The sequence below is a fragment of the Phoxinus phoxinus genome (genome assembly GCF_949152265.1).
Source record: "Phoxinus phoxinus genome assembly, chromosome: 12".
Classification (NCBI taxonomy): domain Eukaryota; kingdom Metazoa; phylum Chordata; class Actinopteri; order Cypriniformes; family Leuciscidae; genus Phoxinus; species Phoxinus phoxinus.
The window spans coordinates 2,697,954-2,717,213 of record NC_136887.1 but is presented as its reverse complement, the minus strand read 5'-3'; the positions used below and the strand labels follow the sequence as shown (position 1 = coordinate 2,717,213).

At 39.0% G+C, this 19,260-nt stretch overlaps 1 protein-coding gene across 1 annotated transcript; it reads left to right on the top strand.

The window, feature by feature from the left end:
• The first annotated feature begins 3,797 nt into the window (after window positions 1-3,797).
• prelid1a (PRELI domain containing 1a) lies at window positions 3,798-18,449 on the top strand. The gene is made up of 6 exons (XM_079631643.1): window positions 3,798-4,114; window positions 4,715-4,830; window positions 14,552-14,777; window positions 15,880-15,993; window positions 16,798-16,876; window positions 17,785-18,449. Exons 2-6 carry the CDS (start codon window positions 4,739-4,741, stop codon window positions 17,904-17,906), a joined length of 633 nt encoding a protein of 210 aa, XP_079487769.1. The 5' UTR covers window positions 3,798-4,114; window positions 4,715-4,738; the 3' UTR covers window positions 17,907-18,449.
• Window positions 18,450-19,260: the final 811 nt, after the last annotated feature.

The following is a 19,260-nucleotide window of genomic DNA, read 5'->3' as shown; positions in this document are numbered from 1 at the left end:
ATGAAATGTTTCTTGATCATTAAATCATCATATTAAAATTAATTATCATAATGAATGATCATGAAGACTGGAGTAATGATGCTGAAAATTCAGCTTTGAATTGTAATAATATTACAGTTTTTACTGTATTTTTGATCAAATAAATGCAGAAGAGAATTAAAAATCTTACAGACCCCAAACGTTTGAACAGTAGGCTAGTGTACAATAGTACATTTACTATAATTAAGGTAGTCACTGACTAATTACAGGCGATATGAGAGCACAAATCACAAAATATTTAGTGGTCATGAAAACGTCTTCAGATTTAGCATATTAATTATGCATTCACCTCATAAATCATGACACTGCTCTAGCCAAAGTGCATGTAAATTCAAGTGCATGCTTTTAAAATGAGAAAGTATTGGTATCGGTATCGTTATCGGCCCTGTATTTACTACTTGGTATCGGATCGATACTGAATTCTGCGGGATCGCCCACCCCTACAGGCCAGCAGATGGCGATATCACTTAACATGTCATACGCATGCGCAAGATGACACACTTTCCACAAATTCACGTTTGTGTTGTTTACAGAGGGTAAGCCATCAAAACCTTGCACGTTGTTTTCAAGAGCTTGCGCTTTAAGTTCCTCTTGTCATGTAGGCCTACACGAACCGCCAAAATGCATAAAAGTGGTGTCATGTATACAAACCTTTAGTTTTCATTGTGTTCAGTTGCTGTTTTTTCCTGAGTTTCATTGATCCTCCCGTTCACACACTCCTCCTTTGTTTGCTCTTAGCTCTCGGTTTCTGTCAGTTCTGTCCTGTCCTGTCCATCGTCTACATGTAATGTGCGGTTGTATATCCTCGGTGTGTTGAATATTAAAGTCTGTTCGAGTATCTCCTTTACAGTCATCCTTCCGTGACAATATGCATATAGGTATTAATTGTTATTTTGTGAATTAATTAAAAGATCTGATCAAACTAACGTGACTCCTGATCTAATTTGCGTACGAAGTCACATGATGAATCTGAATTTTGACAGAGAACAGCCCAAAAGAAATCTGATTTAAAACAGTCTTTTTTTCAGTCCTTTATTTACAACAGCAAGCACATGTTTATAGTGGCGGAGGCCACTTCCAGATGAAGAACAAGTTAATACGATCACTTTTTAATGCAGTTTATCCAGAATAAGAGTTTGTTGAGAGGATGCTGTAAGTTGTTGGCTTCATCTTCTCTGCCACTGACTCCTGTTAATCTATAGCCTATTTAAATATGGATGTAGCTATCCAGTCCTTCCTGGCCAATATTTTCTCATAGCCTACTTTAAAGTGCATCTGTCCATCATAAAAGTGCATCTATCCATCATAAAAGTGCATCTATCCATCATAAAAGTGCATCTGTCCATCATAAAAGTGCCTCTGTCCATCATAAAAGTGCATCTATCCATCATAAAAGTGTATCTATCCATCATAAAAGTGCATCTGTCCATCATAAAAGTGCATCTGTCCATCATAAAAGTGCATCTGTCCATCATAAAAGTGCATCTGTCCATCATAAAAGTGCATCTGTCCATCATAAAAGTGCCTCTGTCCATCATAAAAGTGCATCTGTCCATCATAAAAGTGCATCTATCCATCATAAAAGTGCATCTGTCCATCATAAAAGTGCATCTATCCATCATAAAAGTGCATCTATCATCATAAAAGTGCATATATCATCATAAAAGTGCATCTGTCCATCATAAAAGTGCATCTGTCCATCATAAAAGTGCCTCTGTCCATCATAAAAGTGCATCTGTCCATCATAAAAGTGCATCTGTCCATCATAAAAGTGCCTCTGTCCATCATAAAAGTGCATCTGTCCATCATAAAAGTGCCTCTGTCCATCATAAAAGTGCATCTGTCCATCATAAAAGTGCATCTGTCCATCATAAAAGTGCATATATCATCATAAAAGTGCATCTGTCCATCATAAAAGTGCATATATCATCATAAAAGTGCATCTGTCCATCATAAAAGTGCATATATCCATCATAAAAGTGCATCTGTCCATCATAAAAGTGCATCTGTCCATCATAAAAGTGCATATATCATCATAAAAGTGGATCTGTCCATCATAAAAGTGCATCTGTCCATCATAAAAGTGCATCTGTCCATCATAAAAGTGCATCAATCCATCATAAAAGTGCATCTATCCATCATAAAAGTGCATCTGTCCATCATAAAAGTGCATCTGTCCATCATAAAAGTGCATCAATCCATCATAAAAGTGCATCTATCCATCATAAAAGTGCATCTGTCCATCATAAAAGTGCATCTGTCCATCATAAAAGTGCATCAATCCATCATAAAAGTGCATCTATCCATCATAAAAGTGCATCTATCCATCATAAAAGTGCATCTATCCATCATAAAAGTGCATCTATCCATCATAAAAGTGCATCTATCCATCATAAAAGTGCATCTATCCATCATAAAAGTGCATCTATCCATCATAAAAGTGCCTCTGTCCATCATAAAAGTGCATCTGTCCATCATAAAAGTGCATCTGTCCATCATAAAAGTGCCTCTGTTCATCATAAAAGTGCATCTGTCCATCATAAAAGTGCATCTGTCCATCATAAAAGTGCATATATCATCATAAAAGTGCATCTATCCATCATAAAGTATTAGTATTATCTCTCCACTTATTCATTGAATACAAATGATATTTTTTATAAAAGTTCTATTTCAGGGTTTATTCCGGATGGATAGAGTAATATTTTAAGATTTTTTAAAAGTAAAGTATGTTTGTGTATAAAGTATTTTGTTAAAAATTGGTTATGCACACATTTATTAAATTATTGATCATTGTCAATTGTTTGGGTTACTATAATGAATTAAGAAGAAAGGCTTAAATATTTACTAGCAATAAAATAAATCACGTGTTTAATTTTTAATGCATTTCTGTTCGCATTTGAAGATCCAGTCATGTGGATGAAAAGCAAGAGATGGTTTTGGTTTCTCTGTTTGAAGACTCCGGTTACACTGCGTACAATGCCTTAATGTTCATGAATAATTGAAATGTTCAAAACTTCATGACATTAAAAATATCTTCTGCAACAAAATCTGCTTGTTGTCCATGCTGCTGAAATACTGGACACGCAAGACCTGACGTTCATCATTGAAATAAGGGTGTTGCTTATTTATAACTCATAGGGTTATAACTGAGAAAATGAGTAGCAAATGCTAAAATCTCATTACTGTTTTTAATCAATAAAATGTGTACAAAAAAAATCAGTACAACACCCAGCACCAGTAAAAAACTCGTATAACTCTGGCAAATAGGTTGAATATATATATAAAAAAAGTAGGTGAATTATAGCATTTAAAAAAAATAAAAAAAATCTAAAATTGAGTTTTGTGGCGACTAGGATAATGCACCAAAATCTTTGGAACATGAAAAAAATAAACTTTTGGTGAATTAATTTGTTCTCTCTCTAAAATAATGATGTTGTACAGCGCATGGAAAACATATCGGTGACATTTAATATAATATAAAGAGATAATTTTCAGACAATTAATTGTATTAGGTTTTGCATATGAGTATATTACACATGATCAAATACAATAGAAATAGAAAATAGCGAGAAAATAGAAATCGCTCAGTATTATAGTATTTCCCATTCGGATCACACGATTTTGTTTTGTTCATATGGCAATGAAGTGACCCAAAAGTCGAAGTTTCGTACCAATTTGATGTAGCAAAACATTAAAAAAAAAAAAATCAAAACGTAATATTTTTCGTGCTAAAATAAATCACCCACGACCGCATGTTCGATATCCCTGATATTTAAAGGTCCGAAACCCATTGTTGCATTTCTCAGACTTCTCTTTTATCCACAAAACGACTCTTCTAGAACTTATGTATTTTGATTATAACCCACGTTAACATGATGTAATATTAATAATGTCAGGGTTGTGGAGGACTCCTCGCAACTGGCCCAGTGGTCTTCCGGAAGTGTCGTCACTGGCTGACCGTGACCTTCCATCCTCTCGTCTGTCACGTAGTCATGTGTAGACGACACACGCGAATGATTGTGCAATGTAGGAGTAGAGAAATCACCTCGTACAACGACACACTCTGTTTACTCTGGTAAGTGCTCATTCATATTCATGTTGTTGGTTGTTGTTGCGCAGATAGATCGTCATTCAGAAAGAGAGTGACAGTTAAACATGCGTTAGCCGCGAGCTCAGCTAGCATCCGGTTCACAGCTCATACTCGTCTCTTACATTATTACTCCAATACTTTTGAGTACTACTACTCCTAATAATATAAAAGGTCGATTAATAGATTTTCATGTGTCCATTAAAGCGTGTATTTCTATGGCTGTGTGGGTTTTTAGGCACATCTTGTCTAAACTCTGAACTCTAGCTCTTCCTAAACTCTTATTTGGATTCATTGAGTTAAATCTAGTCAGCTGTCTACAGTTCTGGGAAGTTCTTATATCTAGATCTTCTTAAACCCCCCGAGCTGGTTTTGAGGAGATTATCAGTGATCTGCTTGCTAAGATAGTATTCTCCAGCTGTCAGTCATCTGGCATTTGTAGGTGTGCAGCTTTGAGTCATATACTGTATATCTGCCACGCCATAGATCAGGTTATGCACTCATATGCTAGAGTTAAGAGTTCCCCATGCCCGTCTTGAAGATATCGTTTACATCTCAACTATTAGCTGTTTTTGTCCTTTGTTTCAGTTTTTAGCAGGTTGAGTGGGAACAATGGTGAAGTACTTCAGCTGTACAGGCTTTCTGAAGAGCTCATGGGACCAAGTGTTTCTGGCGTTCTGGCAGAGATACCCCAACCCTTACAGGTGCTGTTACAACACATATTCATCATGTTATTATTATTATTATACCCCAACCCTTACAGGTGCTGTTACAACACATATTCATCATGTTATTATATATTATTATACCCCAACCCTTACAGGTGCTGTTACAACACATATTCATCATGTTATTATTATTATTATACCCCAACCCTTACAGGTGCTGTTACAACACATATTCATCATGTTATTATTATTATTATACCCCAACCCTTACAGGTGCTGTTACAACACATATTCATCATGTTATTATTATTATTATACCCCAACCCTTACAGGTGCTATTACAACACATATTCATCATGTTATTATTATTATTATACCCCAACCCTTACAGGTGCTGTTACAACACATATTCATCATGTTATTATTATTATTATACCCCAACCCTTACAGGTGCTGTTACAACACATATTCATCATGTTATTATTATTATTATACCCCAACCCTTACAGGTGCTATTACAACACATATTCATCATGTTATTATTATTATTATACCCCAACCCTTACAGGTGCTATTACAACACGTATTCATCATGTTATTATTATTATTATACCCCAACCCTTACAGGTGCTATTACAACACATATTCATCATGCTATTATTATTATTATACCCCAACCCTTACAGGTGCTATTACAACACATATTCATCATGTTATTATTATTATTATACCCCAACCCTTACAGGTGCTGTTACAACACATATTCATCATGTTATTATTATTATTATACCCCAACCCTTACAGGTGCTGTTACAACACATATTCATCATGTTATTATTATTATTATACCCCAACCCTTACAGGTGCTGTTACAACACATATTCATCATGTTATTATTATTATTATACCCCAACCCTTACAGGTGCTGTTACATTACATATTCATCATGTTATTATTATTATTATACCCCAACCCTTACAGGTGCTGTTACAACACATATTCATCATGTTATTAGGGCCCAAGCCTTGAAAAGGCGAAGGCCCTATTGTTTTCCAAAGGATTATTCTTCTTAACTATTATTATTATTTATTATTATTATATTACTACCTTTTGGGCACTTTTGGGGGCCTTAACGTGCTCAAAAACTCTTGAAACTTTGCACAAATGTCAGAACCCGCGGCCATTAGAGCCGGACTGAAGCTGGGACCCGGGCGTGGCAGGGGGGCTCGACAGCGCCCCCTGGAACGCGGTCCGAAAACTTGGTCCATAAATCAAACACGCTTGCGTGTAATAATATGAAACTCGGTACACTTATAGATCTCATCGGTTCATATATCCTTCGTGCTCTGACTTTTTACCCCAGTCCAACAGGAAGTCGGCTATTTGGCGTAGTTTAAAAAACACATGCAATGGAATTTAAAATACTCCTCCTAGAAAATTCAACCAATCACCACGAAACTCGGTGTGCATGAAGTCAAGACATGGAGGATGCTAAATTGCGAGGGGATTTTTGATATCTCGAACGGTTTGGCCGTGGCGAGGAAACGAATTTATGGCGAATATTGGAAACAGGAAGTGTGTTATAACATCCTCATGCATTAATTGATCTTGATGAAACTTCAGCAGTGTGTTCGCTGTAAGAGGCCGATCACATGGATGTGACTATTGTGAGTCAAAGTTATAGCGCCACCAACTGGCAGCAGGAAGTGTGTCACTTTCAAAATGCTTTGAAATCACCCTCTTATTTTTACCCGATTTGCTTCAAACTTCATCTGTATAATGTAAACACACGGCAGATATAGACCTGTGAAAGGATTATTGATATCTTAAATACTGTTGCCATGGCAACGCATCAAACTTTAATATTCTTTTTGGGTGCATTTGAGGCTCTTAACATGCTTCAAATTGCATGAAACTCAACATGCATATCAGATTTATTAGGTACTAGGCATGTGTGAAGTTTCAGAAACGGGCGCGGTGGAGGGGCTCAGTAGCGCCACCTTTAGTCAAAAATGGGGTATTAGTTTTACCTACAGTAACAAAAATCGGTATTTATATTTATCTCCCCGAGCCGGACAACTTTCTAATTTACAGTCATTGGCTCCGACCAACAGGAAGTCAGATATTTTGGTTTGAATGTGATTTGATGGGAATTTTGCCAGTCTCTCTCAGTGTCTGTGTGTGTGAGAGAGGAGGGGGGCTTTATTTTAACCCTTTCTCTGCTGTGTGGGACTTCTCGGGCACTTTTGGGGCCCTTAACGTGCTCGAAAACTCTTGAAACTTTGCACACAGGTCACAACCTGCGACCATCAGGGCTGGGCTGAAGCTGTTACCCGGGCGTGGCAGGGGAGCTCAACAGCGCCCCCTTGAACGTGGTCCGAAAAACTTGGTCCATATATCAAACACGTTTGCATGTAATAATATGAAACTCGGTACACATTTAGATATCATCGGGCCGAACAACTTTCGTGCTCTAAGTTTTACGCCAGTCCAACAGGAAGTCGGCTATTATGGGTTGTATGAAAACGCATGCCCCTGGAATTTGATATACTCCTCCAAGAAAAATTATCCTATCGCCACCAAACTCAGTCAGCATGAAGTAAAGACATTGAGGACGCTAAATTGCGGACGGATTTTTGATATCTCGAACGGTTTGGCCGTGGCGAGGAAACAAAGTTATGGCGAGAAAAGAAAAACACAATGTGTTATAACGTCTTCATACATTTATTGATCTTGATGAAACTTCAGCAGTGTGTTTGTTGTAAGAGGGCTATCACATGGATGTGGCTATTGTGAGTCAAAGTTATAGCGCCACCAACTGGCAGCAGGAAGTGTGTTACTTTCAAGATACTTTTGACTAAAGTGGGGGGGTTATTTTTACCTACAGTCACAAAACTCGGTCTGTATATTGTGCTTATCGATCCGGACATCTTTCTCATTTACAGTCATTAGCTCCGACCAACAGGAAGTCAGATATTTTGGTTTGAATGTGGTTTTGTCTCTCTCTGACAGAGTTCCCCCTGCCATTCTCTCTCTGTGTGTGTGTGTGTGTGTGTTAGTCCAGTGAGATACTGGAGGAGGAGGGGGGGGGAAGGAGGGAGGGCACACACACAGACAGCCCCCCCCCCCTTTTCTGTGTGTGTTTGTAGGGGAGCAGAAAGACTCACACTGATACAAGCTCTAAAGCAGACTTCTTCTCGACAGTCAAAGCGGGGTTACGTTATTGCCCGTCGTGCACAGGAACCCGAAAGGCAACGGGGTGGCGGCTTTTTATATATATATATATATATATAAATAAATATAGCTGCAAGCAGCGATGGAGGGCCCAAGCCGGTGGCAGCGCCAGCCCGGTGCCTTTAGTGTAACTAAAGGCACCAGGGTGGCGGTGCCACCGGCTTGGGCCCGTAATCGCTGCTTGCAGCTATATTTATTATTATTATACCCCAACCCTTACAGGTGCTGTTACAACACATATTCATCATGTTATTATTATTATTATACCCCAACCCTTACAGGTGCTGTTACATTACATATTCATCATGCTATTATTATTATTATACCCCAACCCTTACAGGTGCTATTACATTACATATTCATCATGTTATTATTATTATTATACCTGAAGGATAACAAATTTTAAGAGTCTATTTCATTTTAGGTTTAACTGATGATTATTGAGTTTCCAGCAGCAGATTCTGGCCAGACTTGTAAATGAGTCAAATCATTGAATTCTCTCACCTTTTGTTCTGCAAATTACTTTCAGAGCCATTTGCTCAAGGTACAGCGGTGTCTTTGTCTCTATGATAATGTTAAGGTTTGAGCAATCAAGTCAGGATGATTGGATTAGCAATACAATAGCTGATTGGCTCGGTTTCTCTAGAGCAATCTAGAGAACCTGCCATACCGGTTTTTGCTGGATAAGAAGACTCCTCCCCCTGGGAATGTATATAACTACAATGTATACTGTTTAGATTCAGACTGTTTGAAAGAATTGCAGCCACGCGCAATAAAGAAGAACTTCTGCTTGAACGTGATCCAAACGTCTCCTGGTATTTGCTTAGAAGAAGGAAAAGTTTCCTACAGTTTTGGTGCCTTGTGACCCGGATAGAGCTACTCACAAAGATCTGACTGAGTTCCAGCTTCCTCCAAACTGAATCCAGCAAGCTCAAACAAAGATCTGCTTTCCAGACTGCATCTTTTGGAATCCAGAGCAAAACTTCCAGCTGAACAAAGCAAGGTCTGGTGAGTGCGACTATCCAAAAGAACCTACAATACCAGTACAAAAGTGTGATCCTCTGCGCCGACAGAGAAGCGTTAAACAAACAGCTGCAAGTGTTGTTAACTAAGTTATCCTCTAAAGTTTTTCTTTTAGAGATGAAAGTTATCCTCTGTTCTTAGGCAGGGAAGTTTAGCATTACGCTAATATTTTGGGTATCCTCTGTTCTCAGGCAGGGAAGAATAGCATTACGTGCTAATATTTTGTTTGTGTGGTAACACCCTCTACGTTTGCTAGAGACGATTCATTTTATAATATTTTTGGTATCCTCTGTTCAGGCAGGGAAGATTAGCATAAATTGCTAGTTTATTTTGTTTATCCTTTGTTTCACAGAGAAGGTTAGCATTATGTGCTGATAGTTTGGTTTATCCTCTGCTAGGCAGGGAAGATTTTAACAGATACATGTTAAGATTTGTGTGTATCCTCTTGCTAAAGAAGGCCTGTCTTTGGTAAGCTAGAGAAGATTAGCGTCATGTGCTAATAAGATTGTACCCTCTGTTTGTAAGACAGTAGAGAGAAGTTTAGTGTTTGTTTGTGTGGTAACAGAAATTCACAATGTTTAGGAAAAGTACTAGACTGACTACCCCTTTATGGACAGATAGTGAATTCAAGTCTTTGTTATCAGAGCACATGGACTCCATAGTGACTGAGACAGTTAGATTGGATTTGACAAAGAAATTTGGTGTTGACCCAGAAAAAGTATGGTCTATTGAAGATTGCAAGAAAGTGTTAGGTGCATGTATCAGGAAGAATAACATCAAGGGAATAATTTGCTGCCACAGAGAATTTAGCTTATCCATTGCCCAAGAACAAGCTCAGTGTATTGCTAAATTAACTGAACAGAACAAACAATTGCACACTCGAATGTCCTGTCTCACAGACAAGGTGGGCCATAACAAGGCCTCAACCAAATGTGACTCAGAAGACCAACAGTCAGATCAAAGCTATCCTGATTCACAGTCTTTTGATAGAATAGAGGACAATGCCAATGCAGATGTAAATGCAGTTGAAGTGTGTGTAGCTAGACAAAAGCCTCAGGGAAAAGGTGTTGACACAGTTTCATTTGCAACCCCCATATTGCCATCAAAAGCAGTCAAAACATCTTTAGGTCCTAAAGATATTGAGAGAATTGCTGAAAGTTTGCCATCAGTGCAAATACATTTTTCTGAGTTTAGGAGAGAGTTGTCCAAAAAGATGCGGCTCTATGATATGACTCTAGCTGAAGTCACCCAGCTAATATCACAGATCTTGACTGAGTCAGAATTCAATGATTTTGAAAGTGCTGTAAACAATTCTGAACTGCAACAGGCCAGTAAAGATGATTTGAGAGAAGGTGTCTTGAAAATTCTGAAGAACATTGTTGGACCACACATGGACTGGTCAAAGCTCACTAATTGTGTACAGAAGAAGGATGAAACTGTTTGTGAGTACACAGAAAGGTTTTGCCAGACCGCTGCAGCTTACAGCGGAATTGCTGACACGTCAGAGAAGGTGCTAGGTGATAATGGTCCCCTAGTTCGCACATGGTTTCAGGGTCTTCTGTCAGAACACAAAAATGCATTGCCTTACTTAGAAATAACATGGTGCAGTAGAACCCTGGAAGACAACCTGGACAGTTTAGTCATTTGGGAAAGAGACTCTGATGTCAGAGAGAGAGTAAGAATTGCAGCAGTTACTGTTAAGGTCAACTCAGAGAAGCCAAAGAAACGCAAAAGTCCTAGAGAAGCCAGTTGTTCTTACTGTGGCAAGCACGGACATTTTGGAAGAGAGTGTAGAAAAAACAAACAGAATTTTAGAGACGTTAACAATGTTACGCAGCTTTTACTCAGTCTGCTTGCTACTCTGAAGCAGCCGCTGCCCTTGTCATTAAACTTGTGGGGCAACTTGTTGAGGTGTTAGCCATTTGGGCTGTGAGTGCTTAATTTCCCCAGTAACTTACAACAAAGATGAAAGACTTGTTTTTGTTTAATAGCACAAAAGGAAAGTGACTGTCTCAGTTTTCCATTGGGGGACACTGATTAAGTAAACTCACAGCCTAAAATGTTATGTTACAGCACAGGCTTCATCAGTAATGGTGTTAGGTCAGACTGTAAATTTAAAAAGCCCTCATGCAGGTACTAATGAATCAAGCAAAAGAAATTGGTTAACGACCCTCACAGCTCCGAATATTGTATTACAGCGTGCACCAGTTACGAACCCATCCTCATGTATGATGTCTGCAATGACTGAAGTTGTGTTAAAGGATGAAGGAGAAATGACTCACAATTGTGTTACGTTTACATACACACCTACGAGGGAAGTAAAAGAAACTCCCATAGAAAATTTAGTTTGAAAATTGTTGTTTTGTTGATGGTTCAGCTCAAGAAACAAGCCGTTAGAACCTAAGTGGTACAGACCACATCGAGTGATGTTGATTACAGCAGCTACAGTGTTGTGTCAGGGAAGGAAAACTTGGACTCATGTGTCACAATGTAAATTTGTTCCTCCAGCTACAGGGAGAGGATAGGACACATGGAACAGTGAGGAGCCCAGGGAAGAACCGGAAGCAACAGGCTTTCGGGGGCCAACCCTTGCGGTGAAGACATTTCCCTTATAGGCCCTCCCCCTCCACTAGTCCATCATCACCTCACTGTTTCGTTAGGTGTCTCATGAATTAGGGAAAGAAGGAACAGCAAATAGCAGACTCAGTTTGAACAGAGGATAAAACCAGTCTTTACAACGAATACTGCTCTGTTGCCGTTTTCTCTTTTGTTTTCTTTCTTCCTCTGTGCAGATACCACTGGATGGCTGTCCTGAGACCGATATGCACAGACCTCCTCACCTGTGTATGAAGCCACAAAACTTCCAGAAAACGACTCGACCCACTGCTGAGCCAACTATCACGAAGAAAAATAAAAAAATACACAACGCAGAGAATCACATACGTTCCGTATGTCAACAGTGGAACCTTCAGTCATCCATCGAACATGATCAAGATTGTCACACTACTAACCATCATGGACATCGCGCAAAGTGTAGACTCCAGAAACAACATATTCTTAGAGCTAATGAATATGTCAAGAACGCCTTGTTTGCTGGAAAGAACGTTGCATGGCACATGCAACTTCAGCTTCTGCCACAAACAAAGAACATGGCTGCTTTCCAGGACTCACTTGTGCACAACCATGGTGGTGAAAGAACTTTTGGAGCTTTAATCCCATCTCACAGGTTTAATTGATCCAACAGAGAACTTGAACAAAATCCAACAAGACATTCTTGATTTTTCAGCAAAATTCCACCAGATGACTGAAAGTTTCACGAAACCTAATTGCATGTTTGTTTCTGTGTCCGCATGTAATTACAGAAGAACTACACAGAATAAGTTATATGTGCCTGTAATTTACACCAGTTACAAGAATGAACTTTTAAGTGTTTAAATTTGTATATTATGTGAGAGTTTTAAAGAACTCTCAAACGGGGGACTGAAGGATAACAAATTTTAAGAGTCTATTTCATTTTAGGTTTAACTGATGATTATTGAGTTTCCAGCAGCAGATTCTGGCCAGACTTGTAAATGAGTCAAATCATTGAATTCTCTCACCTTTTGTTCTGCAAATTACTTTCAGAGCCATTTGCTCAAGGTACAGCGGTGCCTTTGTCTCTATGATAATGTTAAGGTTTGAGCAATCAAGTCAGGATGATTGGATTAGCAATACAATAGCTGATTGGCTCGGTTTCTCTAGAGCAATCTAGAGAACCTGCCATACCGGTTTTTGCTGGATAAGAAGACTCCTCCCCCTGGGAATGTATATAACTACAATGTATACTGTTTAGATTCAGACTGTTTGAAAGAATTGCAGCCACGCGCAATAAAGAAGAACTTCTGCTTGAACGTGATCCAAACGTCTCCTGGTATTTGCTTAGAAGAAGGAAAAGTTTCCTACATACCCCAACCCTTACAGGTGCTGTTACAACACATATTCATCATGTTATTATTATTATTATACCCCAACCCTTACAGGTGCTGTTACAACACATATTCATCATGTTATTATTATTATTATACCCCAACCCTTACAGGTGCTGTTACATTACATATTCATCATGTTATTATTATTATTATACCCCAACCCTTACAGGTGCTGTTACAACACATATTCATCATGTTATTATTATTATTATACCCCAACCCTTACAGGTGCTGTTACATTACATATTCATCATGCTATTATTATTATTATACCCCAACCCTTACAGGTGCTGTTACAACACATATTCATCATGTTATTATTATTATTATACCCCAACCCTTACAGGTGCTGTTACATTACATATTCATCATGTTATTATTATTATTATACCCCAACCCTTACAGGTGCTGTTACAACACATATTCATCATGTTATTATTATTATTATACCCCAACCCTTACAGGTGCTGTTACAACACATATTCATCATGTTATTATTATTATTATACCCCAACCCTTACAGGTGCTATTACATTACATATTCATCATGTTATTATTATTATTATACCCCAACCCTTACAGGTGCTATTACAACACATATTCATCATGTTATTATTATTATACCCCAACCCTTACAGGTGCTGTTACAACACATATTCATCATGTTATTATTATTATTATACCCCAACCCTTACAGGTGCTGTTACAACACATATTCATCATGTTATTATTATTATTATACCCCAACCCTTACAGGTGCTGTTACATTACATATTCATCATGTTATTATATATTATTATACCCCAACCCTTACAGGTGCTATTACAACACATATTCATCATGTTATTATTATTATTATACCCCAACCCTTACAGGTACTAACAAAATACACACACCTAAACATTTTCTAGTTATATTTTTGGTCTGTCTGAATACTGGATTTTGATTGGCTGGGTGGTGTGATTAAACAGTTCAATGCACAGGTATTTCCAGTCAATTTAATCACCAGTCTTATACGCCCCACACACACACACACACACACACACGTCACTCACATGCGTCACAAACACTAACAAGTCGTAACTGATGAAAAAATCACTTTTATCCTTCCAGTCAAATATTGCGTTGCAAACATCAATAACAGCTTTAAGTTGTCAATGCTGTCAAATGGCCATGGTATAAGCAGGATAATCCACGGCTAGCTGTGCGTTAAACCATGAGAATGCACTCTGCTACGTGTTTCTCTTCTCTGCCTGCACATCGAGCATTAAAATCATTTAATACACACAGCTAGCCGTTATCCCTTATACACACCCATACAGGCCCAAATAAAAAACACACATACACGTGTGTGTGTATATATATATGTCCTGAGTATCCAGAGTTCCTTTATATGTAACTTTTTAAGTACTTTTATTTTGATGAATGTATTAATTTTTTACATAAAGAAGGCTTTTGTGTGTTGGTTATCTCAATAATCAGTGTTTTTAACTTTGTATATTCAACTTAATTTATTTTTTTGTATTCCCCAGTAATCATGTTTTAACGGAAGACATCATATTTCGGGAAGTCACTCCAGACAACTGCCTGATGTCCAGACGTCTCTTGACCAAAACCAGCCGGGCTCCTCGCTGGGCGGAGAGGTTTCTGCCCGCTCACATGGCCCAGAAGGCCTACATCCTCGAGGACTCCGTGGTGGATCCTCAGGGCCGGACCATGACCACGCTCACCTGGAACATCAGCCACGCTCGAGTGATGGTGCGCCGTCACACACACACACACACACACACACACACACACACACACACACACACGGCTGCTCCCCAACACACCAAAATCTAAGTCACAAGCGTTCAGATTTTACACAAAACACAATGAAGCCTATTTTTAGAGCTATTAATATGTTGTGCATTCTGACAGTACTTTAACGACAATAAGCTCTTCATTTTCCCTTTTTATTTCTGAAATGGAACAAAAACTGATTAATTATAGCTGATCATTTTAAATAACATAAACATTGTGTCTAGATTTCCATTACTGCATTACAGTAGAATAATAAGAGTTTACGAAATAAAACATTTGAATCGATGAAAAAAAATAAGAATCGGGGTGGAAATATTTAAAATATAAATATAAATATTGAAGAACAACATGAGGTGACAGTGGCCAAGAGCTGCTTTAAAGAGGACCTGTGATGCTCTTTTCAAACTCTTGCTGTAGTTCTCAGGCTCGACTAGAACAGGTTTTCCTGATTATTTTCCTCATATTCTCCATTGTTGCGGCTCCTCTCTTCCCAGTCTGTCAGTAACGCTGTTTACTTCCTGTCTCTATGAAGCCCCTCCTTCTGAAAAGCACACTGTGCTCTGATTGGTCGGCTGGAGCAGTGTGTTGTGATTGGTCGAGCGCTTCGAGTGTGTTTGGGAAATGTCCCGCCCCTTACCATAACCGCCAGTTTAACACACTACTAACTAACTCAACCAGGCCCCGCCCCTTTATTCTGCGTATTAATTATTATAATGAGGAATATTGAGGCGTGTTCGTTCCCGGAAGAAACTCAAGACTACAGTGGAGGCTTTTCAGGAGTTCAGAAACACTGACACTGATATAGAGGATAACTCAGAGCTTTCTCATGATCACACAGCAGCATCACACACTGAACACAGATGAACATGACACAAGCAGAACATGTCCTCTTTAAAGACTCTTCATTGTGCGATATATAAAAGAAGACTAATAATTGCTAGTGCATGAGTTAATATCGTTAACATGTTTAGTTTCTATATTCCTGCTTAGTTGAATGATTACCTGTCCTGACTACACATGAGCTACAGGAGATGAAGTGTGTGTTCTGTGTGTGTAGAGCGTGGAGGAGCGGTGTGTGTATAAAGTGAACCCTGAGAACAGCAGCTGGACCGAGATCGAGAGAGAGGCCCGGATCTCCTCCAGACTGTACGGCCTCTCGAAAGCCGTTCAGGTCAGCGCCGAGTGTGTGTTCATCGCCAAGAAAGATTTCTTGTTCTTTTTTTAACATTTATTATTATCAACGTAATCATGATACTTCTTTTTTCAGGATTCTTTGATTATAATATATATTTTTTTAATAGAAATATTTAGTAACATTATAAATTTATTGACTGTCACTTTTTTTAATTTAAATTATTTATTTTCAATTTCTTAAAGACAACACTACGGAAGCCCTGAACCGCAACGTAAAAAAAAAAAAAAATCTGTAAAAAAAAAAAAAAAAGTGGAAAAAAAAATGTGACAATTTTTTTCTAGCATTTCGCGATTAAAGTCGAAACATACATTTCGAGATTAAAGTCGAAACATTACGAGATTAAAGTCGAAACATTACGAGAATACAGTTCCGTAGAAGTTGCGTGTTTGTGGAAGACTTCTAATTTCTACGGAAGACTGTATTCTCGTAATGTTTCGACTTTAATCTCGAAATATTACGACTTTAATCTCGAAATATTTCGCCTTTAATCTCGAAATATTTTGAGAAAAAAAATGTCAAAATTGTTTTTTACATGTATTCTTTTTTTGTTTTACGTTGCGGTTCAGGGCTTCAGTACAACACACAGTACAATGCCGCCAAACCAGTAACTATACATGAAAATAGCTCAATCTTTCTACGCAGTGCCATAGTACAGCTTTTAGAGAGATTCATCACAGTAGTGAGTAACTTTCTGCTGTTCACGTGGATGTTCACGTGTGGTGTTTAGTTTGCAGTTCAACTGCCTACTCAAAGTGCTTTCCATTGTTATCCCATTTTCAGGAATTCGGACTTGCCCGATTTAAGAGCAATGTTACTAAAACCATGAAAGGCTTTGAGTTCATCCTGGCCAAGATGCAAGGTAAGATCCCAGCTAGAGTTCAAGTGTGCAGGAGCTGTTGAAGAGCAGTTCACGTCAGAATTAACATTTCCTGATACTTTACTCGTCCAAGATGTGCATGTGTTTCTCTCTCCAGTGGAACAGAAATGCAGGTGTGTGAGGAACACACTCCAGGATGTTCTCCATATAGTGACTTCAACGGTCCAGCGGGTCGAAGGTCAGATGTGAGTTTCAGCTTCAAAGTCTCTCACGATCCAGCCGAGGAATAAGAGTCTCATCTAGACAAACCAGCCGCCATCTTATAACTAAATAAACATTTATACACTTTTATCCACAAATGCTGGTCTTGCACTCGCTGTGATGCGACACACATTCACGGATCACGTAATCGGGTTGAAAGGTCAAGCGTGACGTCCGCAGAAGAACCGACCGAGTGTTTACAAAGAGAATGTGCAAAGACTGAGTCAAACGCCATTTACTAAATAAACAAAAGGTAAAACAAAGATGTCGCATGATTTTGAAGCTGGAGGAGAAAATGAGATACTACACTACATTTATAAACCGGAACACGCGTGACCTTTCAACCCGATTACGCAATGTGTGTCGCATCACAGCGAGTGCAAGACAAGCGTTTGTGGATAAAAGTGTATAAATGTTTATTTAGTTATAAAATGGCGGCTGGTTTGTCTAGATGAGACTCTTATTCCTCGGCTGGATCGTGAGAGACTTTGAAGCTGAAACTCACATCTGACCTTCGACCCGCTGGACCGTTGAAGTCACTATATGGAGAACATCCTGGAGTGTGTTCCTCACACACCTGCATTTCTGTCCCACTGGAGAGAGAAACACATGGACATCTTGGATGAGTAAACCATCCGGACTTGTGAAGTGAGCTGCTGCTTTACCGGTTGTGTCCGGTTCTCCTGCAGGTGAAACTCCCACACGGACGCTAGCAGAGACCGCGACGGTGAAGGCTCGCGAAACTGCGCTCGCCGCTAAAGTGAAGGCTAAGGATTTAGCCTCTCAAGCGCAGAAGAAGCAGTATGTATGATGAAGAAACACACGGCTCTTCCGGCGCTAACGTCTCGTGTCATTCCCACACATTTGCACACGAGAGGCATTACCTCTGGATCTCAGTGTGGATTTAGCGAAACCAGTGTGCTCTTCGACTGAAATCCTCCAGTGAACTCGGTTTAATGCGGCAACATCCTCCTCCTGCTTCATCAATCTGATTTTACATGAGACTTTGCATTGTTCTGATTGCTAAATTAATTTTTTTCTGATTTTGTTGTATTTCCATCATTGTCTGCTTGAATCTTCATATTCACTCAATGTGATTTGCTGCTTCAAATTGAAGTTCTATCATTGACGGTCCACGGTTCCAGCAGTCATTGCCGGCGCGGTCACAAGCGAATTATTGTGAACATAATTAATAATTAGGGCTTGTGAAAGTTGTCTCAGAATGCCAGATGTCGAGTGTTTGAAACAAGAAATGCATTTAATGCAAAGTTGAGATCGCTTATATAATGTTTTATAACTCTTAACAATTGTTTGTTCAAACGTTATCACCAATAAATATTTTCTATATATCTGACATATTGTTCTCTTTTGTGATTTCCTTTGCACTGTGATCACTATTGTTATGAATCAATGCCAGTGTTTGTAACACTCATAGATGTACATAATAAAGGCTAGATGTCACGGCGGAGTCTCGAACGGCATCACCCGGCGGCCATCTTGTCACAGGTAAGCTTTTTGTAAGGCGAGTGATCTGCACGAACACAAATACTCTTATCTCGCTGAAATCTTGACGGATTTACAAACGGTTTGGTTTCTTCCAAACGTTATTAACGTGGCTATAATTCTGGATAATTGAACATGTTGAAATATATAATATTAGAATTATTTATAAGTGCGCAGTGTCATAACTACATCTCTGACGTTTATAACAAACCAACCCGTTTGAAAATCGGTAGAAAATTGAGCAAGTTATGGTTATTTAAAAAGTACATGCACCATTAAAACAATGTTATGAGTGAGCGAGCCCCCTGTGGCAAGATGGCCGCCGTGTGCGGACGTCGATCTCCATTGGCCAGCAGCGATACATACATGAGCGCGGACGAGACATCTAGCATTTATTATATGATATCTATGGTAACACTAACCAAAATCAGCATGAAAGGGAAGTTGCACTCGTCTCTTGTGTCGTATATCTGCGTGGAATAGTTCTAGAACAAGAACAAAAGTGGGCGGGGCTTGATTGTGACTGTGAGTGACAGGTTATAGCTCCGCCCTCGTCATCAGAGAAGAGACGCTGCAAGAGGAACTTATTCTGATTCAAGAGTACCTGGGGCCTGTACCATGATGGTAGTTGAACAAACTCGGGGTTACAGGATTACTTTCAA

Excerpts from the sequence above, each read along its gene's own strand:
- prelid1a (XM_079631643.1), top strand. The coding sequence starts at position 4,739 with ATGGTGAAGTACTTCAGCTGTACAGGCTTTCTGAAGAGCTCATGGGAC. Across the intron at positions 4,831-14,551 it reads AGATACCCCAACCCTTACAG|TAATCATGTTTTAACGGAAG; the intron begins GTGCTGTTACAA and ends TGTATTCCCCAG. Across the intron at positions 14,778-15,879 it reads TCAGCCACGCTCGAGTGATG|AGCGTGGAGGAGCGGTGTGT; the intron begins GTGCGCCGTCAC and ends CTGTGTGTGTAG.